The 24020-nt window shown below is 60.5% G+C and overlaps 1 protein-coding gene across 2 annotated transcripts; it reads right to left on the bottom strand.

The window, feature by feature from the left end:
- Positions 1-1219: 1219 nt before the first annotated feature.
- Positions 1220-20478, bottom strand: NR1I3 (nuclear receptor subfamily 1 group I member 3). 2 transcript variants are annotated; one of them, XM_075906933.1, is made up of 9 exons: positions 20366-20478; positions 16073-16288; positions 12203-12333; positions 10653-10834; positions 8167-8399; positions 6485-6630; positions 5928-6044; positions 3925-4030; positions 1220-1357 (listed from the first exon to the last, which is right to left on the bottom strand). In XM_075906933.1, exons 2-9 carry the CDS (start codon positions 16249-16251, stop codon positions 1228-1230), a joined length of 1224 nt encoding a protein of 407 aa, XP_075763048.1. In that variant the 5' UTR covers positions 16252-16288; positions 20366-20478; the 3' UTR covers positions 1220-1227. The 2 variants fall into 2 exon arrangements, with proteins under 2 accessions (XP_075763048.1, XP_014425126.1); XM_014569640.3 differs by having other exon boundaries at positions 16073-16322; positions 20366-20470.
- Between the last annotated feature and the right edge of the window lie 3542 nt (positions 20479-24020).

Below are 24020 nucleotides of genomic sequence, written 5' to 3'. Positions count from 1 at the left end.
GGCTTTGAGCTGGGGCAGGGGTGGGGCTGCAGGAGGGGTCAGGCCCTGGGAGGGAGTTTGGGTGCAGGAGGGGGTTCGGGTGGGGGTGGGGCTGCAGGAGGGGTCAGGCTCTGGGAGGAGTTTGCATGCGGGAAGGGGCTCAGACTGGGGCAGGGGGCTGGGGTGGGTGCAGGATATGGGCTCCAGCCGGGCAGCGCTTACCTTGGGGTGGCTCCTGGCTGGCGTTGCAGTGGGGCTAAGGCAGGCTCCCTGCCTGTCCTGGCTCCACCTTGTTCCCGGAAGTGGCAGCATGTCTGGCCCCTAGGCAGGAGCCAGGTGGCTTTGCTTTGCCCAGGCCCCAGGACCTGTCCCCGCAGCTCCCATTGGTGGCGCGTCCCCGTTCCCGGGCAATGGGAGCTGCCGAGGGGCTGCAGGGATGTGCTCTGCCCGCGTCTGGGAGCAGCGTGGAGCCTGCGCCAGCTGATTGCAATGGCCTAAAATCTCCCGGATTGGCTGCCAGGAGACCCCCAGTGAACCCAGGAGGGTTGGTAACCCCGGGCAGGGCCAAGGTCCAGGCACCCGTACTGTGGGCCCTGTTCTGTGGTGCGGCAGGGCTGAGGTTCAGGTGCTGCAACATGGGCCAAGCCCCACACAGAGACGGGGATCAGGGCTGGAGGGGCTCTGGGAGGGCCTAGGATGGAGAAAGGATCAAGGGGCAGGGGACAGGGCTGTGGGATGCAGGCCTCATACTGGTGTCTCTTGCCAGACTGGCTCTGGGCGCGGTCACATCGCGGGCTGCTGGGCTCTCCTCTCCCAGTGCTGGGCTCCAGTCAGACCCCCAGCCCAGCCGAACGGCCACATGCTCAGTCCCACCCCGCCCAGCTGCACCCTCTCGCATCTGGGTCTGGCTGGGCTTGAGTGCCAGGCTTAGTTTGGTCCAGACGCAGGCTGGTTCTGGCCCGTGTCCCTGGGCTGCTCAGCACAAGCGGTGCTGGCCAGGCAGGGACCCAGCTGTGCTGATGCGGCAATTTGCCTCGGCTGCAGCCGGCCCAGCCCCCTGGAGCTGAGAGCAGGTCGGAGGCGCTGAGCAGGGCCCAGGAGTCGGGAGCCACAAGTCTGGCAGTGGGGTCTGGCCGCAGGCTGAGCCATGGAGCCCCTGAGTTCCCGGGCAGCCGGTGGGTCTGGAAAGAGGTAGGGTCCCAGCCCCAGCCAGGGGGGCCCCGGGCCAGTGTGTCTCATCCCCAGGCTCTAGCTGATGATCTCCGAGAGCAGCGGGTTCATGATGGTGAGGTCCTGGATGTGCAGGATCTGCCGCGTGTTCTCCACCTTGAGCGTCCGCAGCTCCGTCAGCAGCAAGAGCAGCTTTGCGTAGAGCAACCTGGGGCGGAGGGAGCGGCGCGTCAGCCCTGCCCGTGGCCCAGGCACCCGCCTGCCCCGGCGCTCCCTCGTTCAGCCACACTTCGGAGCTTAGGAGCCCCGCTTCCTGGCATCAGGTGTCCATCCATCTGGCCAGGCAGCCCAGTGCCTCTCCTCGGGCAGGGCTCAGCTGGCACTGGCTCCCCGGAGGGCTGGGCAGATGCCCCGTGGGCTCTGTAGCCCCATCTGCTACTGGCTGGAAGCTGCACCAGGCACAGCTGCACCATGGCTTGGAGGAGCTTGACAGGCAAAGGGAGGGGGCAACGAGGCTGGCACAGTGTGGGGCAGAGCGGGAGCCGTGCCAGCCAGGGGCTCTGCTCCGCTTGTTTGTGGGGCAGGCTCCAGTCAATGGCCCTGAGAGCAGGGCAGAGATGCACTGTGCTATGGCAGGAACTCCCTTCCCCACACCCGGGATGCCACTCCACACAGCTGGGGCAGGAGATGGGGGAAACTGAGGCACATGAGGAGGACGGGACTTACCTGCAGACAGGGTCAGGGATACTGTTCCCTCTAATTTTTTCCATCCACGTGCAGAGTAAATTTTGTTCTGTGCACCACACATGCTGTGGGTGCCCTGATAATCCACTGGGTGGCAATTGAATCTCTCCTGGGTAGCCACCCAAGCGCTCAGCTTACAGGGAACACTGATCAGTGACTCCCAGCCCCTGTAACCCCACTAGACCCCACTCCCTTCCAGAACTCCCCTGGAACCAGAGCCCAGGAGTCCTGACACGACTCCCATTCTCCCCCCCCCCCCCACCCTGGCCCCGTCCGGTTATCTCACAAGAGGTGCATGTGGGTGAAACAGGGCAGGGGCTAGACTGAAACCCCTTGTGCTAAGTGACTGGGTGGGAACTGGCAGGGCCCTGCTGGGGAGAGATGCTTCAAGGCCGAGCCCCCCTCTTCCCTGGCTAGGGAGAACGACCCCAATGCTACACTGCTCCCCCCACCCCAGACCCCAGACGTGGGCCCTTTGGTTTCCAGCCTGGCAAACCAGCCTCCATATCTGGGGCAGAGCTGGGAGACCGTTCCTTCCCTGTGTGCACAGGCATGTGCATGTGGCTGAGAGAGACCATCTAGGTTGTGCACGAGCGGGGTAGGGTGGGGCAGAGTGGAGGAGGGGGCCTCAGAGTAGTGAAATGGCCTTGTGAACTATCACACAGGTGTTTGCGTTGCAGGGTGCATCGTGTGTCATGGATAACCAGGGAACATCCCCTTGGATGGCTGGGTTTTCTCTGTGTGTGTGTGTGTTTGTGTATAGTTGCGCTAGCAGCTGTGCGAGTGCGAGTGTGTGTGTGTGTGTGCGCGCACCAGTGCCAAGCATGGACATGTGGGGGGCCATGGCAGTGCGCAGTGTCTGCAGATGTGGCCATGGGAGCCATCACAGAGCGGTCGAAGTTCTCTCTGTCCTGGGGTCCAGCTGAGAACCGACTCCCATGCTTTGAAGTGACTCAGAGCACAGAAATGGGAAGCCCCAGCTCCCCCAGACTCGGGGCATGGGGGGGGGGGCAAGCTGGGGTCTCTCCTGGGTCTGGGTGAGAATAAAGCCACCCTTTGAGTGACAGGCCAAGCACTTCAGAGATGGGCTAGGTACCTGCCTGGGGTCCAGAGAGGGCTCTCACTGGCCTTCCCCTCTGTGAGGCTGTGCAGGCTGGACTATAGGAGTGAGCACCCCCCCACACTCATCTGCTCCTGCAGGGTAGGGTGAAGAATGTGGGAATTTGGGGCAACTCCACTCCGTGCCTCAGTTTCCCTCCAGGTTTGATGTCACTCTGCCCTGCATGTAGAGAGCCGGAGCCAGGAGGTGTTGTGTTAGGAGGCTGGCTGGGACCCTGGAGAGCCAATAGAAACCCCTAGAACTGAGCACTAGAGCCCTGCCAATCCACACATGCGGCTGTCCACGGCTCATTTCCGCAGGTACGGTGGTGGGTCCCAGATTGTGTATCCACGCTGGGCTCTACTGAACGCTCCACACCTGCTGCTCCCAGCGCGGCCAGCGGAGGCCTGATCTCGCAGGAAGGCAGCCGGGAAGAACTGACCCTCGGATCACAGAGGCCCAGGGAGCCAAGCCTGGCGTTAGCCAGCCTGTCTTCCCCTGTGCACCGTGTGCCATGCTCCAGGGCACCAACATACCTGCCCTGGCTGGGAGAGGCTGCAGGTGTCAGCACGGTGCCCGGCAGGAGCAGATGAGAGTTTTGCGGGGCCCAAGGCACGGGGCCTATTGAAGCACGGGGCCCGGGTCAGCCGCCCCGCTCGCCCTGCCCTGTATCTGCCACTGGTGCCTGGCTCCCCAAGGAAGAGGAAACACGTCTCTGCCCCAGAGCCTGGCTCAGCTGGACGGGCAGGGCAGAGCTCGCAGGGTGGAGCAGAAGGGCAAGGGGCCAGCGGCTCAGTCTCGCAGGCAGTGGGGCCACATGGCTGTGGAAAAGTGAGCCCCTAGGCTGGCACACTGACGGGCACCCCCAAGGACTGGTCAAAGCTGGGATGTGGCACCAGCCTGTTACCTGGGACGGGGGGGCCCTTGCTCACCTGCCTTCAGGCAGCGGGTGCCGTTGGTCAATGTAGCTCTTCAGAGTGAGGGCCATCTTCTCCTGCAGCTGGTCGATGGTGTCGTGCTGGGTGATGCCAGGGTGGTCTAGGAAGAGAAGCAGCCCTGGCATAAGCATGCCAGCAGGGCAGGGGCCACACACCCCGGGGGGCTCAGTGCAGGATGCCCAGGGCGGGAGGTTCCCATTGTGCAGACAGAGCAAGCCCCGAGGGACTCAGTGCCCGTTGCTCAGTGTTCCCCCCCTGCTCAGAGGGCACCGCGGGTTCCATTGACGGGGCCATGGATATGCCCTCATGTGCCACCACACTGGTCTGACTGGTCAGTTTCCAGGTGCACAGGGAAAGGACGTGGGGGGCTGGACAGGGGTCTCAAAGTCGGCATCCTTCCTTGTTAGTGCCCATAGGAGGGGCAGGATCAGAGGCTGAGCATGGGACTCAGGCTGGGTCTAGACTACAAAGATCTGTCAGAAAAAGATACGCAGATTGTGAACTGCAATTTGCGTATCTTTTTCTGCTTTTCTTCCGGAAGAGGCTTTTCCAACAATTAGCCCATCTACACGGGGCCAATTGTTGGGAAAAAAGCCTCTTTCGGAACATCCCTTCTTCCTCGTAAAACGAGGTTTACAGGGTTGCCGAAAAAAACGCGTCTGCTTTTCTGAAATGTTTTTCGGAAAAGCAGACATGTTCCTTGGGTGCGGCAGAGCTTTTCCGGGATACGTCCAGTATCCTGGAAAAACTCTGTAGTTTAGATGTATCCCCAGTGCCTGCAGGAGAGCTCAATGCCTGGCATGGAAGTCGGGAGGGGAGCTCGGTGCCCGTGGTGGGGGTTGGGCCGGGGGTCAGTGCCTGTGATTGGAGCTGGCGGACCAGGCAGCAGGGGGGCTGAGTGCCCTCGGGGAGGAGGGCTCAGTGCTGTGGAGGGGGTTAGTGCTCAGTGGGGGGCTTGGGGCCCACAATGGGGGCTGGATGGGAGCACCTGTGCCTATTGGGGGGACTGCAAAGGAGGCTCGGTGCCTGCGGTCGGGGCTGGGCAGGGGGTTTGGTTCCCAGCCGGGGAGCTAGAAAGGAGGTTTGGTGCTGGGTGGGAGTTTTTGCGCTCAGCTGGGGAGCCCGGTGCCCATCGTGGGGGTTGGGCGGGGGGCTCGGTGCCCATCGCGGGGGTTGGGCGGGGGGCTCGGTGCCCATCGCGGGGGTTGGGCGGGGGGCTCGGTGCCCATCGCGGGGGTTGGGCAGGGGGCTCGGTGCCCATCGCGGGGGTTGGGCAGGGGGCTCGGTGCCCATCACGGGGGTTGGGCGGGGGGCTCGGTGCCCATCGCGGGGGTTGGGTGGGGGGCTCGGTGCCCATCGCGGGGGTTGGGCAGGGGGCTCGGTGCCCATCGCGGGGGTTGGGCGGGGGGCTCGGTGCCCATCGCGGGGGTTGGGTGGGGGGCTCGGTGCCCATCGCGGGGGTTGGGCAGGGGGCTCGGTGCCCATCGCGGGGGTTGGGCTGGGGGCTCGGTGCCCATCGCGGGGGTTGGGCGGGGGGCTCGGTGCCATGGTGGGCCTGGGGGCTCGGTGCCACAGTGGGCCTGGGGGCTCGGTGCCACGGTGGGCCTGGGGGCTCGGTGCCATGGTGGGGGTTGGGCGGGGCTCAGTGCCACGGTGGGCCTGGGGGCTCGGTGCCATGGTGGGCCTGGGGGCTCGGTGCCACTGTGGGCCTGGGGGCTCGGTGCCACTGTGGGCCTGGGGGCTCGGTGCCACGGTGGGCCTGAGGGCTCAGTGCCATGGTGGGCCTGGGGGCTCGGTGCCACGGTGGGCCTGGGGGCGCGGTGCCACGGTGGGCCTGGGGGCGCGGTGCCACGGTGGGCCTGGGGGCTCGGTGCCACGGTGGGCCTGGGGGCGCGGTGCCACGGTGGGCCTGCGGGCTCAGTGCCATGGTGGGCCTGGGGGCGCGGTGCCACGGTGGGCCTGGGGGCGCGGTGCCACAGGAGCCCGGAGGCGCTTACCAGGCGAGAACAGGACAATGGCCAGCAGCAGCACGTACTCGGCCTCGTGAAGTCTCAGCTTCCTCAGGCTGATGTGGAACTTGAGCAGCGGCTCCAGGTAGATTTGCTGGAACCCAGCTGGGGACAGAGAGGGGGTGACGGGGAAGCTGCACTGGCTGGGCTCAGGGCTCCCCACTCAGCCGCCCGTGTGCCAGGGCCCAGGGAAGTCAAGGTTGCGGAGCCAGTGCCTGTGCAGAGCTGGGGGCGCCCGCAGGCCTAGGAGAGGCAGACGTGTTCCTCATGCCCTGCAGGAAGGGCTGGGGCAGAGAGACGCAGGCATCTCTCCGCTCACCAAGGGGCATAGAACACAGCCCTGCCTGGGAGATTTGCCCTGGTCGATGGTCCTTGTCGGGATTCGGGGCAGGAGGAGGCTGTCGGGCCGCCAGCTCCCTTCCAGGGCTCCCCCAACCCAAGCCCTGGGGAGCCCCCATGGGGGATGCTGCGGACCACCAGCTGGGAAGTGGAGTCAGAACCCCGGGGAGTCAGGCCAGCCCAGCCCTGGCCCCGCAGGGACTCACCCAGGGCACCATCTTGGATGGTGTAGCAGTGCTGGCCGCACTCCCAGGCGTTGGTCTCCTCGTTGAAGACCGTGTTGAACTGGATCTGGCAGATCTCCAAAGTGGCGCCTTTGAGAAGCGAGATCTGGTCGTCGATGGGCAAACTCCTTCCCGGAGAGAGCGTGGGAGTGAGGCCAGGCCGGGAGCAGCCACCCGAAGCAGCACAGAGCCATGGACAGTGTACAAAATGGGGACCCTACCATCTGCAGTAGGGGTTGGGCTGAGCAGGGTTTTTGGGGGGGGGCAGGAGCAGGGGGAGCAGGGAATGGGGGCCCCAGGCATGTGGAAATGCAGGGCTGAAGGGGAGCAGGTGGGAGGGAGTCCAGGGACGAAGTCTGGGGGAATGAGGTGTGAGAGTGGGAGGCGGTGAGTGGGGGACCCAAGAATGTCAGGGCAGGGCTGAGTGGGGTGTGGGGAAATGGGGGGAACATGGGCATGGGTCAGTGATGAAGCAGGGCTGAGGGAGTTGCAGGGGGTGGGGGAGCAGAGTCTCAGGGGACCCAGGGTTGTGGCAGGCAAGGGGCTGAGGGGAGTGCCCAGGGGAGTAGGAATATGACAGAGGACAGCTGAAAAGGGGCGCAGAGGGGGAGGGGGAGAGGGATATGGGGGGGGAAGGGATTGAGTGGGCTGCAGAGGAGTGGGGGGGAAAAGGGATTGAGTGGGGCTGAGGCAGATGCAGGGGGAGTAGGGATGTGGCAGGGCGGGGCTGGAGGGGAGGGGTGTGGCAAGGTGGGGCTGGGGGGAGAAGCAGGGATGTGGCAAGGTGGGGCTGAGGCGAGGGGTGTTACAGGGTGGGACTGGGGGGAGGGGCAGGGATGCAGCAGGGTGGGGCTGGGGGCAGGGGTGTGGCAGGGTGGGACTGGGGGGAGGGGCAGGGATGCAGCAGGGTGGGGCTGGGGGCAGGGGTGTGGCAGGGCGGGGCTGGGGTTCAGGGGTGTGGCAGGGAGGGGCTGGGGGGACGGGGTGTGGCAGGGCGGGGCTGGGGGGACGGGGTGTGGCAGGGTGGGGTTGGGGGGCAGGGATGTGGCAGGGCGGGGCTGGGGGCAGGGGTGTGGCAGGGCGGGGCTGGGGGGACGGGGTGTGGCAGGGTGGGGTTGGGGGGCAGGGATGTTGGATGGCGGGGCTGGGGGCAGGGGTGTGGCAGGGCGGGGCTGGGGGGACGGGGTGTGGCAGGGTGGGGTTGGGGGGCAGGGATGTGGCAGGGCGGGGCTGGGGTTCAGGGGTGTGGCAGGGCGGGGCTGGGGTTCAGGGGTGTGGCAGGGCGGGGCTGGGGGGACGGGGTGTGGCAGGGCGGGGCGGGGGTTCAGGGGTGTGGCAGGGTGGGGTTGAGGGGCAGGGATGTGGCAGGGCGGGGCTGGGGGCAGGGGTGTGGGAGGGTGGGGTTGGGGGGCAGGGATGTGGCAGGGATGTAGCAGGGTGGGGTTGGGGTTGCGGGGAGGTGGGTAGGGATGCAGTGGGTCTGGCCTGGGGGATGGAGGGCCAGGGCAAGGCAGGGCATGGGGGAGGAGTGGGATAATGCAGGTTACTAGTGTGATGAGCTGGGCCTGTCAGATGCTCAGGGTCTCAGCTCCCATTTCCCACTCTTCCCACCCAGGCAATTAGAGCCGCTTCCCCACAGCAGAGGGCAGCCCCACCCTGCTGACCTGAAGGCTGGGATCTCCTTGGCGAATTTGATCACTTGCTGGATGAGGATGGTGCTGAGATCGGCGAAGTGGGGCAGCATGGAGAAGACGTCGGGCAGCATGTCCTCCGGCAGGCTCTGCAAGGGAGCCAGGGGGCTGCCCTCAGGACGGGAGAGCCCCCGCAAGACTTGGGGGACACTGGTCTCCTGGGATCTGTGAGGGCTCAGGTTGTGGATGTACAGTCGCACTGGAGGCTGGGGAGACAGAGGCCCCCGTCAGAGCTTTTAATGCCGCTGCTGTGGAGAAGTAGCTGGCTCTGGGGTGTGGCGACCCGGCCCGGTACATTGCCCTGCAATTCAGCTGAGCCTTGGACTGCTGGGTACACCCGCCCACAATCCCACGCCCCATCGGGTGCAGCCCTGCAGTCGCCAGAGTTACGACTCCAGTGTTGTCTCCGAGGCAAGGCTGGGGGATCCTCTGCCAAGGGTTCCCTTAGGGTTGAAGTGGGGTGAGAATCCACGCACGGGATCTGCAAATACAGATGCTGCAGCTGCAGTGAGGCCCGAGCGAGGAGGCTGCAGACACATGGCTGCTCCAACCAGCTTATAGTAGAAAAAATCCTATTTCTTATTTTGAGTGATATTTTAAGCATTTAAGTTTTAATGTACCAAGTTGTAGTATGCTTTTACATTATTTTAAAGTAGAAATATACTTAGATTTTATAGTTATTTCTAGGGGGCTGGGCCCCTTGCTCACTGCTCCCCAACCCCCCTCTCTCAGGGCTTAGGCAGCCCCAGCGCTTCCCACGGCCACTGGGCAGGGCTGGGGCTGAGACTGCACCAGCCTTGGTTTCCCCCTCCCCGGTCGCTGGGGAGGGATGGGTTGTGTGCCAGCCCCACCAGGCAGCAAGGAGGGCTGGGGTAGAGGCTGCCCCAGCTTCAGCTCTCTGCCCCCCTGCCCCCAGCTGACCCTGGCAGCAGGTACTGGAGCCCCAGCAGGGCCAAGAACACAGGGGAGCTGGGGGCTGCTTCTCTTGACTCTGCAGAGGCTGGGGGAGGTGGGGTGATGCAGAGTAATGTGATGACCTCACTGTCATCCTGCAGGAATTTTTTTTTAGGGAGAGAGATTATTATTATCATTTTATTATATAAATGATTTAGAATTATTTGATTAGAATTTTTATCATTGTTATTTTGGCTTTTGTTTCAAAGTAGATATTGTAATACAATCTAGTGAAAGAATGCAATGATCTGCTTTTCTTTAAATGTTATCCATAACCCTCGTTCTTCTTATGTGTGAGGGTAAGGAATGTGTGAGAGAGAAGGGTGAAAGCCATCACAGAACCAGGGATACTGCACGGGGGGATCCACCAGCGCACTCGAAGGCATAACAAAAGAGGGCAGATTGGGACACCGAGGGAAAGGGCGAGCATTTATCAATTGGGACAAGATATTCGTGAGCAGAACAAAGAAGATGGGGAGCAAGAAGAACAACGGGAGATAAACACCCCTCAGAAAAACAGCATGACCATGCAAAACCCACTGACCCCGACGGACAAGAACCATTCTAAAAGAGGACGGCTTTCCCGGAAGAGCCAGGTTCCTCCTGCCTTTATCAGACTGGAATGTTGGTCCAGACCAACAGACGTGGGTTCCTTCCTCGCACTTAGCCTATTTAGCCACCAGACTAATGTGAGCAACCGACCGGCAACTAGACCAGGAGTGGGCAAGAGGCAGCTAGCGGATCGGATCCGGCTTGCCACTGGGAACCTTCAGCACAGCAGCTGCGGATGCTTTAAATGTGGCTGCTCTATGCTGAGACACAGAAGAGAGACTTTGTGCTCTGTCCCGCCCCCCAGCAAAATCTCTCAGCTCCCGTTGGCCAGTTTCCGGCCAATAGGGGCTGAGAAATTTTACTGGTGGCAAGGGCAGCCAATGAAGCTCCCTCACGCCCTCCCTCCTACCACATGGAGCAGCTTGCAACTGCATCCTTCAGGTTCCTGCAGGACTGCTGGCTGGGAGCGCCTAGGTAAGGGCTTCCCAGCCAGAGCCTGCCTCTGACACCCACCCCCTCTCTCCCACAACTACCAGCCCCAGGCCACCACCCAAACCCTCTGTACCCCTTTCCCCCAGGTCACAGCTCCCTCCCAGACCCTGCACCCCCTCCCCAGGCCAGAATCCTCTCTGACTCCCACACCTCCTTCTGGACTTTGCACCCCAAGCCTCTGCCACAGCTGACAACCCCTCCACCTACACTCCCTCTCAGACTCCACCCCCCCCTGCACTCCAGTCCCCTACCCCAAGCTTCCTTCTGCACCCTGTCTCTGTCCCAGACCCCACAACCCTTTGGTAGAAATGCAGCCCTTGACCACTTGCCAAAATCTTAGAGTGCCCCCCCCCATTAAAAACTATTGCCCAACCCGGGTGTAGAGCGACTGGGGCAAGTCAGGGTGTGGTTCTGGGGGCAGTAGCCCCCCCCCAATGGGGGAGTGGGATTGTGGCTCTCACCCGGCAATGCACGAACTGGGAGAAGCCGGAGTCAAAGTGCCGCTTATGGGCCTCGATGAGGATGCCGATCATCTGCTCCTGCTCCTCCGTCAGCTGCTCCTGCTCCCCGGCCAGCTCCCGCTCCTGCTTCTTCTGCTTCCGCAGTACCCGGCGCATCTGCAGAGCCTCCTCTGACATGATCACTGCCGGGCCACGAGGCAGGGTGAGGGGCTGGGCCCTAGCAATGCAGCTCCCAGCTATCTCTCCCTATGCCCTGTCCAAGAGACTGGAACGTTGGGCATGGCACTGCCCCGGCCGTGGGCAAGCTGCTGCTGCAGACCTGCAGCCAGTGCTTCACTATCTGCCATTGAGCATGGCCCTCCTGGCCAACCAGCAGGCAGGAGCAGGGCCACATGCCAGACCAAGCACTGGGCACAGGGCTCCTGTGTTCTACTCCCGGCGCTGGTCCTGGGAGGGGAGGGCAAAGCTGGTGCCTGGCAGCTTTCAATGGGGCTTGCCACTGTCCTTGGGTGAGTCTCTGCCACACCACAGCTGCTTGTGGGCAGCGCCGTGAGTCTTGGAGGAAGGAGTGTGGCCTCGTGGCTCTACAAGGGTGAGTGCTCCTGGCGCTTGCCAGCCCGTGTGTTGAGCCGAGTGCCCAGCAGCGATGGGAGTAGAGACAGGAGAGCAGCTTCCACCACCCCCATCCTCCCGAACGGGGGGACAGGTCTCCAGGTCGCCAGCAGGGTCACTTTGGGGCAAACCTAGAGGAGAGGCCGGGGCACAGAACTGCTCCCCACCCAGCGGAGCCTGCACCTGCCTGTGAGCGGAAGCAGGGGCTGGGTGGGCTCAGGGTTGGGTGGGCAGGCCCTCCAGAGCCACACTGGACTGATAGAGCAGGTGCTCACTGCAAACCAGAGACCTTGGCCATGCCTGCTCCACAGGAGAAGCACAAAACAGCCCATCTAACCCCTCCCCGCCTGCAGTGAGCTGTCGGCCCTCCTCCCCAACAAGCTTCCGCCCAGCCACGCAAGGGCTACTCCTCTGAGACATACAGGGGCTCCACGGTTTCTGGGTGCCCCGGACAATGCTGAAATCTTGAGCCTTCCCCCCCCCCCCCCGCCACCTCTGTTCTCACCAGCAGGGGGTGCTGTTGGGGGAAAGTGAGGAGAGCACTAAGCACCAGTGACCTAAATTCTTTGCATGGCACCAGGCTAGCCCAGCACTTTGCTAACTGGGACCCCTGCTAGTCAGGACACCCCCCAGCCCAGCCCAGCACCCTGCTAGCTGGGACCCCCTGCCCAGCACCAGTCTAGCCCAGCATCCTACTAGCTGGGATCCTCTGCACAGAACCAGCCCAGTCCAGTGCCCCTCTCCTCTGGGATCCCCACACCAGGCATTCACCAATGGAAGGTGCTGAGTCAGAACAGAGTGCCCCGTGGTGGCAAGGCTGCAGTCCGGGTATTCCCTTAGTCCCGACATCCTGGGAGAGCAGCCCAGGCACTTCCCTTCCAGCCTCCCCAGGGCCAGGCATGGGGTACGGGCAGGACGGGAGCTGAGCCGGGACTTACTGTCCTTCCTCATGCCGACGGCCAGGCACTTCTGCAGGCGGCAGGCTTGGCACTGCCGGCGCTTGGCTTTGGTGATGGTGCAGCTGCGGGTGAAGGGGCAGGTGAAGCAGATGCCCTTGCTGATGGACCGCCTGCAAAAGAGGGGCAGGGCTAGGGGACCAGGAGAGAATCACCCGGCCCTAGTAGAAGGCCAGGGAGCCCCCCCCCTCCCCCCACATTGGGCTTGGCACCACAAGGCACAAAGCAACTCAGACAGGTGGCCTCTGCACTCCCTAGATCGGGTGTCCCAGTGACCGTCCACCCTCTCCCAGCCTCCTGCCAGCTTCATCCACACCCCTCGGGCACCACTATCCCTGCCAGGCACAGTGCACCCGCTGCTCTTGCTCCCCTCCCAGCCAGGCACTGGGCTGCCCAACCGAAGCCCAGCCCCCTAGCTTCTGGCTTCCTTTCCACAGAGCTGCTGAACCTAGGGGCCTGGCACCGGACTCTGTCCCAGGGGGATGCAGGGTCTAGATGCCTGCGGGGGGAGGGTTGCTGGCACAAGCACTGAGCAACACAGACGTGTAACATGCCAGCACGTTGGGGTGTGCCAGCTCACTCCCCCGCCCCCCACAGGTCTGCCCCACACCCAGATGGGTATGCTCACACCTCCTATGCGCTCTCTCACACACAGATGGTTATTGCTACACAAACACACACAGACAGACAGCTATGCTAGCGCGTGTGTGCACACAGATGGTTATTGATACACAAACACAGACAGACAGACGGACATGCCCGCCCATGTGCACACACAGGGTGGTAATTGGTGCTACACGATGGCCCTTCCCCAAGAGTTCTCTCAGGCATTGGTTGCCCTGGTCAGTTGTCATGCCCCAGACAAACCCATCTGGCTGACCCAGGGTGTTTCTGTCCTTATGGAGGAGAAGCCACAAGCATTAAAACCTGGGTCTTCTCCAGTCAATTCCACAATACAATGCAAGTGCCCCAACACCCTGAAACCCCAATACACGTATCACCAGGAAACCCCAATGCACGTATCACGAGGAAACCCTAGCACACGTAAGTGTCACGAGGAGCCACCAGGGCAGGTGGCTGAGAGACCCAAAGGACCATGCAGCATGCTGCAGGGAAGGGTGTGAATGGCTCAGCCTGGTGCTAGGACAATGGTGCAGCTGGGAGTGGCGCGTGGGAGCAGGAGTCCTGCGCAGCCAGCATTGTCCTGAGTGCCCCGGGCTGGCAGTAGGGGGCACTGTGGAGCAGGGTGGGATGCAGTAGGAGGTGCTGGCAATACTGCAGTGGGTAGTTACTCTGGTGGCCCATGCAGGGCTGGCAGGTGTCTAGGGCTGGCATATATGACTAGAACCTGCCAAGTGCACGATGCAGCCTGGCTGGAGCCAAAGCTGGCCTGGGGGAATCGGGGGGACGGAGCAAGCAGACAGCAGCCTGGGGTCCAAACTGACAAAGTGCCAGCTGAGCCCTGCAGGGAGGGGCAGACCTGGACCGTCATGTCCAAAGCGCTGGGATGGGAGCTGTGCCTGGCAGCATGTACCAGCCCGTTACTACCTTGGCTGTACTTGCTTGGGCGCAAGGGGTGCCGCTGAGATACGCCTGGAGACGAGCATGTGGCTGGCTCTGAGCCCCAGGGCAGCTACACCCACAGGGCAGTGGACACAACACACAGAGCCAGGCAGTTGCCTGTGTGCACACAACACACACCGCACCCTACCCACACATACATGCATCCCCTTGAGACACACATGTTATGCACGCATGCACACATCTGCGTTCACACACACGCAAACATCTGTGTGCACTCCACACACCAGTGCACACACTGCGCACTCCAATCAACAGGCACCCCACGTCCCAATGCCTCTCCATGGGTATGTCTACACTACCCCGCTAGTTCGAACTAGGGGGGTAATGTAGGCATACCGCACTTGCAAATGAAGCCCGGGATTTGAATTTCCCGGGCTTCATTTGCATAAGCGGGGAGCCGCCATTTTTAAAACCCCGCTGGTTCGAACCCCGTGCAGCGCGACTACACGGGGCTCGAACTAGGTAGTTCGGACTAGGCTTCCTATTCCGAGGTGTACCGGTAGTTCGGAATAGGAAGCCTAGTCCGAACTACCTAGTTCGAGCCCCGTGTAGCCGCGCTGCACGGGGTTCGAACCAGCGGGGTTTTAAAAATGGCGGCTCCCCGCTTATGCAAATGAAGCCCGGGAAATTCAAATCCCGGGCTTCATTTGCAAGTGCGGTATGCCTACATTACCCTCCTAGTTCGAACTAGGAGGGTAGTGTAGACATACCCTAAGGTCCCCCCTGCAGACATACCCTAGAAACACCCAAAGCACACGTCATATGCACACCTTCACACCCCATCCACATATACACCTCAATTCACACTCCGTTTAGGTACCTCACTCCCCACTCCCATACACATCCCCAGCCTGCACACACATCCCTTATAGACACCCCAGGTTACACCTACACCTTTACACTAAGGATGTAGTAGGGTAGCCGATTAACCGATAAGCAAAAGCTTATATAAAATATATTAATGCTATAAACTACATGCATTCCCCCCCCCCCCCACACACACACACACACTTGCCAGTACGTTTTTTAGCAGGCTGGCCAGCAGTCTGGCTCAGACCTGGCTTGAAACGGGTCCAGGCCCTAATTTGCTGCGGCTCTGCATTTAAAGTGTATTAGTAGCCGAGCGGGCAGGCAGCCCAACTCAGTTCCAGCTTGCACTAGGTCCAGGAGCTCAGACCCCCCCCCAGACAGCGGCTGCTGCCACCCTGCACTGCTGCCTCTTTATCAGAGGTAGCAGCACAGGGCGACAGGCAGCTGGTCTGTGAGGGGAGCTAGTTTTTAAACTGGCTCCCCTCATGGACCAGCTCCCTCCTGGCACCCTGCAGGGGGGTCCTCAGGAGAGAGGCCGGAGCGTACTGGCCGCTGGCCCCGCCCCCAAGGACTATAGAATAGTCGACTAACCGATAAGAATTCATGAGGTTACTCAACTATCCAATTAACCGATATTTAACATCCCTACTTTACACAACACCCTGGCACAGCCCCCCGGGGCCTCATCACCTCACGTGGGTGGAGTCTCACTTCTCAAGTGGCGCGCTCCAGCTGCAGAGCCCTGGCCTTACGCTGTGACATCCACAGCCAGGCCAGGCGGCTAGCGGCCAGCACTGACTTGTGCTTTGTCCACACGGGCAATACCTGGCCTGTTGCCAGCTCTTCCTCGGCTAGGCATGTTTCTTTGAAGGGGAAACACATCCCAGAGGAAAGGGAGGAAGAGCCATGCCTTGCCTGGCCGCCTTTTTGGGCAAGGTTCGGATCCCAGTCTGTTCAAACTCGGCCTTTGGAATGCGTCCTTTGATCCCTGAGCCTACCCTGGCCTCAACCAACCCCTGCCAATCATCTCTGAGGGGTACCGCTCCAGAGCTGTTTACCATTGGGGGGGGGGGGGGCTGTAGGAATCACCTCCCCACACACACACTGCAGATCTGTGCTAACCTTCTCCCCACACAGCTGCTACAATCCCTGGCCACAAAGACACGACAACCATTCATAAAGCTGATACAGCCCAGTCCCTGAAGATGCTGCATGTGGCCATAATATAGTCTCACACTCACCCCCCACATTGCACCCTCCCCACATACAAGCACATAAGAATACCATTGTGCACACGTGTACACACCACTGCACCCACACCCCAGTGCTCACCCCCACACCCTAACTCTCAACAGGCACTATCAATTCCCTGCACAGTGCCAGTAGAAGGCAGCAGCCCCGGGGGGTGGAAAGGCCCAGGCCGGGGGGTGGAGGTCGGCAGGGCCAGGGGGTTCTCACCTGAAGAAGCCCTTGCAGCCCTCGCAGGTCATGACGTGGAAGTGGTAGCCGGTGGCTCGGTCGCCGCACACGGCGCAGATCTTCTCCTCTCCCTCTGGCTCTGCGTCTTCCCTGCTGCTGGCCCCCAGGCTCAGCACGCCGGGGCTGCGGCTGCTCTCGGGGTCAGAGGGGCTGAGCATGGCAGCTCCTGGCTGCTAGGCACCCACGGACAGGATGCTGAGAGGAGAGGAGAGGAGAGCCTGCCACAGGCCTGGGCCCAGCACAGGAACGGCTCAGATCAGACTGCACCCTGTTGCCCTTCCATGGGGGCCAGTCCTGGCCCTGCCCCCAGCTCCGGCTCCCCATCTGTGGGACCCCATTCTTCCCCCCACTCTCTTCCCCAGCCACAGCCCCCACCAAACTCCAGTGGAGCCTCCCACCCCCGCTGTTTGCGCTCCTGCAGGCAGATCACAAGGCAACTGAGCTGTTGCGTGAGCAGCACGTGGCAGGTGTCCAGGCCCCACAGTGATGGGCGGCAGGAGAACCCCCGACTAGGCAGACACACACACACAGGCTCTTGCTTTCCACACCTTGGCCCCTGGGCTTGGGGAGACCCTGTATCAAGCTCTATAGGATGGCCACATCCTGCCTTCACCACGGTGTCTGGGAGCTTGACCACAGAGTCCATCTCCCACACACTGCAGGGCCTTAGGGGGAAGCTTTTCTCTGCACTGCTCGGCTGGGAGTCCCCAGAACTGTGCCAGCACCAGCGAGGGAGGCAGCAGATGGCGGCGGTCAGATGGCCGCACCACCTGTCACCTACCCACGGGGCCACGTAGCACCACGAGGGTGGGGTCCCTGCCAGTAGGGGGCAGCATTCTCAGTTACAAAATGTCTAAGTGTGCTCCAGGTTCAGCAACAAACTCTGCCCCCGGTTACTCCTGGAGAGCTCCAGCACCGGCCCCACATGCTGCCCCCACCTCTGCAGCTCCAGCTGCAAGTGCCACTCAGTTCAGAATGCACTGCTGCTGCTGGTCTGCTCCTGCCAATGCAGGAGCCTGGCCAGATGCCAGCTCCCCCTCCCACAGCTGAGCACGTGCTGCCGGGAATTCATCTTTTACCCCCTCCCAGTTACTCCCACCCACATCATCCAACCCCAGAGACCCCATCTACCCTACTATCAGTCCCCATAGACCCCTGTCTACCCCCTCTATCAATCCCTACACCCCCATCATCTATCCCTATATATCCCAGCTACCTTATCTATCCCCATCTACCCCATTCACCCCCATACACCCACTATCAATTCCCCAGAAAACCCCAGTTAGCCCCAAACATCCCCTCTATCCCATAAACCCCATTTATCCCCATATACCCCATCTCGCCACAGTCATCTATATCCATACACCCTCAACTATCCACACTCATCTATACCATTACAACCTCTATCTAACCCCATACACTCCCTATCTAGCACCATATACCCCTTATCCATCCCAGTATATCCCATCTTCATATACCCCATCTATCCCCATAAACCCCAACTATCCACACCTATCTACGCACATACATGCCTATTTATCCACATATCTATTTAACCTCACACTCCCCATTTATCTTTATACACTCACTATCAAATCCCATACACACCCTATCTAATCCCATACACCCCTATTTATCCCTATCCACCCCGTCTATCCCCATAAATCCCTTTTTTATCCATCCCCATCTACCCCATCTCTCCCAAATCCCCCCCCTGCCCCAGCTAGCTAGCTGTCTAGCTCTCAGGCTACGTCTACACTGTGGCAGTTTTTCGGAAGAGGAGCCCTCATTTGCAAATCTCGCACTCTCGTTTGCATATTCTCTTCCAATACTTTTTGCAGACGAGGTTTTTGCGATAAAAAGCCCTGTGTAGACAGGGCCATTTGTCGGAAAAATCGCATTTTGCGCAAGGTCCCTTATTCCTCCAAAACTGAGGTTTACAGGATCTTGCGCAAAACGGGGTTTTTCCGACAAATGGCCCCGTCTACACAGGGCTTTTTAGCGCAAAAACCTCTTCCGTAAAAAGATCGGAAGAGAATATGCAAATGAGAGTGCGAGATTTGCAAATGAGCGCTCTGTTTGCATTTCCTCTTCTGAAAAACGGCCGCAGGGTAGACATAGCCTCTGTGTCTATGTGCCCCTGGCATGTCCAAGGCACCACACTGGTTTAGGGATTATCTCCTGCCAGCCCCTGGGAAGTAGGATCACTTGCTCCTCCCTTTGCAGAAGAGCAGGAAGTCCAAAGAGCTCAGGGGCCTGGACTGGCTGCACACACAGCCTGAGATGCTGGGACGCTGAGCCTGGCAGCACTAACTTTTAGGCACCTAGAAAATCACAGGAACAGCCCGTGACCCATACAGCTGGAGCTAGGGCCCTGGGCTCCCAGCACTGAATGTGCAGGGAGACACCTGACACTATCACCCACACAGCCAGAGAGAGGGGCTGGGGCTCCCATACACTGAGGCTACGTCTACACTGGCATGATTTTCCGGAAAAGCTTTTAACGGAAAAGTTTTCCGTTAAAAGCATTTTCGGAAAAGAGCATCTAGATTGGCACGGACGCTTTTCCACTTTTTGCGGAAAAGCGTCCGTGCCAATCTAGACGCGCTTTTGCGCAAAAAAGCCCCAATTGCCATTTTCGCCATCGGGGCTTTTTTGCGCAAAACAGTACTGTGCTGTCTACACTGGCCCTCTTGCGCAAATGATTTGTGCAAGAGGGCTTTTGTCCAAACGGGAGCAGCGTAGTATTTCCGCAAGAACACTGACAATCTTACATGAGATTGTCAGTGTTCTTGCGGAAATTCAAGCGGCCAGTGTAGACAGCTGACAAGTTTTTCCGCAAAAGCAGATGATTTTGCGGAAAAACTTGCCGGTCTAGACACAGCCTGAGGGTGTCTACACTGCCGGGCTGAACCTGAAATAAGTTATGCAAATTGAGCGATGTCAATTGCGCATCTTATTTTGCAATAGCTTATTTCAAAATAGGGAGCGTCTACACAGCACTGATTTCGAAATAGAGCCCTCTTCCTCTGACTTCCCTTGTTCCTCGTACAATGAGGGTTGCAGGAGTCGGAGTGAGCAGTCCTCCAGCTTGTCCGGATGTGGACACTATATTGAAATAACTGCCTGCCGTGTAGACGCGGACTAAGTTATTTCAGAATAGCGCTTGTTATTTCGGAACAGTGTTGCAGTGTAGACATACCCTGAATGGGGGGGAGAGGTGCCTGACACTGTGACCCACACTCCAACAGCTGGTGGGAACCACCTAAGCCAGCGAATGGGAGATGCCAGGCAGAGGGGGTGTGCACTAAACCCTGCCCAATCACAGAGTAAGGCACCTAAGCTCTGGCTGCAAGGCAGTGCCCAGCTCTGTTAGGGAGTCACCTGGGAGCCCCTCACACCTTTCTGGGGCAAATGGGCGAGGCTGCCTCTCCCCACAGCAACCTGTCTCAGGAGGAGCAGCAGCTACAAGCCCAGGAGATAGAGCCCTTGCCAGGCCCCTGGGCAATGTGTTCGAGTCCCCCCCTCTAGCCCTAGCCTAGCATCACTGCAGCGTGCGGGTGCCCAGCAGCTCTGAGCTTGCCCCAGTCAGCAGGCGCCTTTTGCTGTCCTGTCACCCCACTGCCTGCTGTGCGTGGTGCCCCTGCCGGTCCCCCTTGCCAAGGTGAAGCAGGCAGCTCTGCGGGCCAAGGTGACCTGTCCGGCTGTAAGGAGCTGTCCACACAGTCCCCTCCCCAGCAGGGTCTGTCTGATTACCCAGCGTGGGGGGAGATTAGCCAGCCTGAAAAGGCAAAGTTCATTCGAAATGGGCAGCTGGCCAGGGCTGGGGGCACCAAGCAGTGACTGGCGGCAGAGGGAGGCGCAGGGGGCAGGCTGAAGGCCTGAGGCTCTGGCTGGGAGACTCCCCCAGTCGCGGTGGGGTGAGGGTGGAGCTTTCTAGACTCCCCTGAAATCGCTTGTTCAAAGCCCCCTCTCCCTGCCGGGAGACTCACGGTCTTATCAGTCTTGCCAGCTGCTTTCTCAGCTGGCCCCAGCCCCTCCTGCTCTCCCGAGCAGGGTGGAGCCCAGCCAAGGTCTCTGCCTCACCTAGGACACCCGTCAGCACTGAGAGACCCTGAGGGCCTCACCTGGCCAGCCCTGCATTAGGGGGAGCATTGGGTCCAGCTCCTGGCTCTGCCCCTGTGGAAACACAGGTGGGGGCCCTGCCGGGGCCCCGCCCCATCCCCGCCCCTCAGCCTAACTCCCTCCCTCCCTTCCCCTGTGCCTGCTCACCGACAGTGTGGGCTGGGGGTGTGAGGCTGGAGCAGGTGGGGGGCTGGCTCCCCACAAGCAGGGACTCTGCTCCCTCCCTCGCAGGCAGATCCAAACTGATTTACTTCACAGCCTGGGTGGAATTTGAACTTTGAACTTGAAGGGGGAGGCCAGGAGGAGCGGCGAGGGGGGGGGGAAGCAGCTGATACAAACACACACACACTCGGGTTGACACACACTGGGCCTGGCACATACACATGGGGGCTCACCCCTCCCTGTGTATTTGGGCAGTGAGCTCCAATTTTTTAAGCACAAGATCCTTTTTTGAATGTAAGCGCAATCCAGGATCTACCTCCAACCCAAATACCCCTGCCCCGCCTCTTTTGTGCCCCTTCGCCAAGGCCCCGCTCCTGCTCACTCCATCCTCCCTTCCTCCCCCATCCTTCCTCCCTTTCATCCAGCAGAGGGTTGGGGGGCTCTGGTCTTGGGTTAAGGGATTTGGAGTGTGAGAAGGGCTCTGAGCTGAGCCTGAGGCAGGGGTTGGGTGAAGGAGGAGGTTCAGGGTGCAGGCTCTGTATGGGAGTTTGGGTCTAGGGGGGCTTGGGGTGCAGGAGGGGGTTCATGATTGGGGCTAGGGGTTCAGGATGCAGGCTCCAGCTGGGCACTGCTGACCTCAGGTGTCTCCTGGGTGGTGGTGCAGGCTCACCCCTGCCCTGGCCCTGAACTACTTGCCAAAGCAAGCAGCAAACTCCCACATCCCAAGCCCTGTTGTACCCCCCACCCCCATTCTGTGGAGCTAGAATACAGGGTGGGAGGGGGGCCACCCTGACATCAGTGCCCCCTCCCCTCCCTTCCTTGCCCTGCACAGCAAATGGGGGCGGGGGACAATTCTAAGGCAAAGGGCAGAAGGTGCACAGCATTGTGGGGAGGGGCAGCTGAAGTGCTGGCATTTGACAGCTTCTTGCCCAAACCAGTCAAGATCACCAGTCAGATGCTCCAAGATCCCGATCTAATGGTCGGTGACCACTGCATTAGGGCATACACATGCTCTCCGGGTGCACTCGTGCATGAGCGTGCACACACAAATACACACTCACACTCAGCCCAGCCTGCAGATTAATTGGCCCTAGGGCCATTACCTGATTGCCCTAGGGCTCAGATGTTGGTCCTGCCTGGGCCCCTCCGGGCCCAGACGCTCTGGGAAGCTGGGCTAGGGGCAATGCGAGGCCAAGGTTGTCAGTCCGACAGGGAAGTGTTTGTCTGTCTCTCCTCATGGCCTTTCAGTACCCCCATCCCAGCAGGCTAAACCCAGCCTCCTGTCCCTGGCTGAGCCCAACATCCACTGCCCCTCTACTCTCTGCTCAGAGTGTGAGACTCCGGGAACTCCCTCTGCAGCTCAGGAATGGGGCCAGACTGGTTCAGCTGCCCCTGAACAGGCTGGAGCTGGCATCAGGGCCTGCCCTGGGCAGAGTGAGCTCCCCAAACACAAGCTGTGACCCAGGCTACAGAGAATCTGTGTGGGGCTGTAACACAAGAAGGGGGCAGTTCCAACTCCATCCAGTAGGGGGCAGCAATCTGTTTGTCTGGCACCCACCCTAGTCACTCCATTAGCCTCTGGACTCAGGGTGGGGTGGGGGGGCAGATTTCCAAAGGTGCTCAGCACACTGGGTCTCCACTTGGATCTCCTGACAGCCCCCAAGGGTGCACCATGTTTTCCTTCTCATTTCCCCCTTTGAATCCTGCCCAGGGCAATGGTGATGAAAGCACCTGGCCGGGGCTCATTGGGAGCTTATATGGAATGATCTGGCTCCTGGTGCTTGCACCCGAGATGCGTCATTGCACGGACTGAGCTCTCCCTCCCCAGGCAGGGCTGGTGCAGGCAGGAGGATCGGTCAGGGGCAGCCCCTTCCAGGGGACAGATGCCCCCACAAGCCGTGTCCCAGCTGCAGTCTGCATCAAGCACCTCCAAGAAGGGCGCAGCTCCAGTCCCCTCCTGGTGGTCTACTGGCACTGGGGGGAGCGGCGCAGAGCTGCCCTGATTAATGCTCCAATCCCCAGGCGATCAAGACCGATTTCCTGCTAATGAAACTTTGAAAAGCTTCATTAATCTGTACTGAGCTGCTCAGGGCAGTTCTACTCTGCCGAGCTCACTCCCCACGCAATGGCTCAGGCCAGGACCACAGGCACTGGAACAGGATGTCTTGATTTTCCCATGACAGACCCAGTCTCTCCTGCCCCGCTGCCCGCCCTCTTGCTCCACAGGCCCCTGGGACTCCGCTGGCACTGGGGAAAGGGCCAGGCCACAAAGCCTGGATCACTGCAGCAAAGGAACGGCTTTTAACCGCAGCAGCCAGTTCCCCTGGAATGGCTAAGGCCAGGCACGCAGGGGGCACTCCTTGTCTGGGTGGCAGTGGTGGGGCACCATGGTGCAGACACAGAGCTATATCAGAGCCAGCCCAGAGTCACAGAGACCCCTCCCCCAGCAGGCATGAGTCACTGGTATCTTCCAGTTGGAGAACTCTGTGCCCGGGCAGCGATGATACTTTTCCAACTGTCGGGCAAGAAATCCACCACAGGAGGGAAACCGAGGCACTGAGCATGCCCACATCAAGTCAGGCACTTGCAGCTGGCTGCATTTGCCCACTGCTCTGAGATCCTCAAGGGAGGAGCCAGCTATGTAGGAGCAGCTGTCCTATGAGTGTGTCAGGGATATGGTGTGGTGTATGAACAAGTGCCTGTGTGTGTACATCGGGGGTGCGGGGAGGTGCAGCGTGTGTGTGTGCACTCATGTGCAGGCAGTCCCAGGAATGAGCATGCCTGGCCTGAGAGGGAGTAAGGAATTGCTGACTGGGTGGGCTGGACCGATCCCCCCCAGTTGTGGGGCTGGGCTGGGCATTCACCAGGCCAAACACCTCTGCCTCACAGCTCCAGGCTAAAGCAGGGCAGAGAAGCCAAGCAGGAAGGAGACAGACCATGTGGCATTGGCACTAGTAGGGAGCCCACGGCTGGCTGCAGTCAGACCAGAGAGCAGTGGCCTATTTTTCCCCATGAGCCAGTGGGAACCTTGGCACCTTCCCTGACCTCAGTGCGGCTACATGAATTCTTTATCAGCTGCAGCTTTTGCCTTACATTAAACATGAGGCAAAAGCACCAGCCGAAGCCAGACACCACTTAGCCACAGTGCGTGCTACCCAGGAGCTGGAGCCAGCCCTGCCCACGAAGGGGCCATGGGAATACGACTGCTGGGCAGCTCCACCAATTCAGCCTACAGCGCTTAGTGCCAGCCTCTCTCAGGTTCCTGGCTCCTCCTCCCGGGGGTTCACACCCACCACATGGTGAAGACCCTCGTTCCAGAAGGTCCAGGACAGGGGACGTCACAGCCCATGACATGGGCCATCAGGTTCCTGGGCTCCTTTGCTTCCCCCTCTTGCTGCCAGAGAGGCGATTCCCACCTCAGGACAGCAGCCTTTGGCAGGGCAGCATGAAGCTCTCACTGCTCCCTGGAAAAGGCCCCATGCTCCAGGGTGACACACTTTGCCACGCCAGCTCAGTAACTACATTAGTTACCTCCCAGAACACATATGAAACCTGGCCTGGCAGGAGCAGGGATCCAACCTGCAGCCCCAAGAGAGCTGGCCTGAGTGGAGGCTGTGGTCGATACTGCCCACTAGGGGGC

This window comes from Pelodiscus sinensis, chromosome 24, assembly GCF_049634645.1.
Source record: "Pelodiscus sinensis isolate JC-2024 chromosome 24, ASM4963464v1, whole genome shotgun sequence".
In the NCBI taxonomy this organism is placed as follows: domain Eukaryota; kingdom Metazoa; phylum Chordata; order Testudines; family Trionychidae; genus Pelodiscus; species Pelodiscus sinensis.
This window is presented reverse-complemented; position numbering and strand designations above follow the sequence as displayed.

Coding starts and splice junctions, on each gene's coding strand:
- NR1I3 (XM_075906933.1), bottom strand. CDS start 16,251: ATGCTCAGCCCCTCTGACCCCGAGAGCAGCCGCAGCCCCGGCGTGCTG. Junction 12,334..16,072: donor GGCTGCAAGGGCTTCTTCAG/GTGAGAACCCCC, acceptor CCTCTTTTGCAG/GCGGTCCATCAGCAAGGGCA. Junction 1,358..3,924: donor CACCCGCTGCCTGAAGGCAG/GTGAGCAAGGGC, acceptor CCTCCGCCCCAG/GTTGCTCTACGCAAAGCTGC.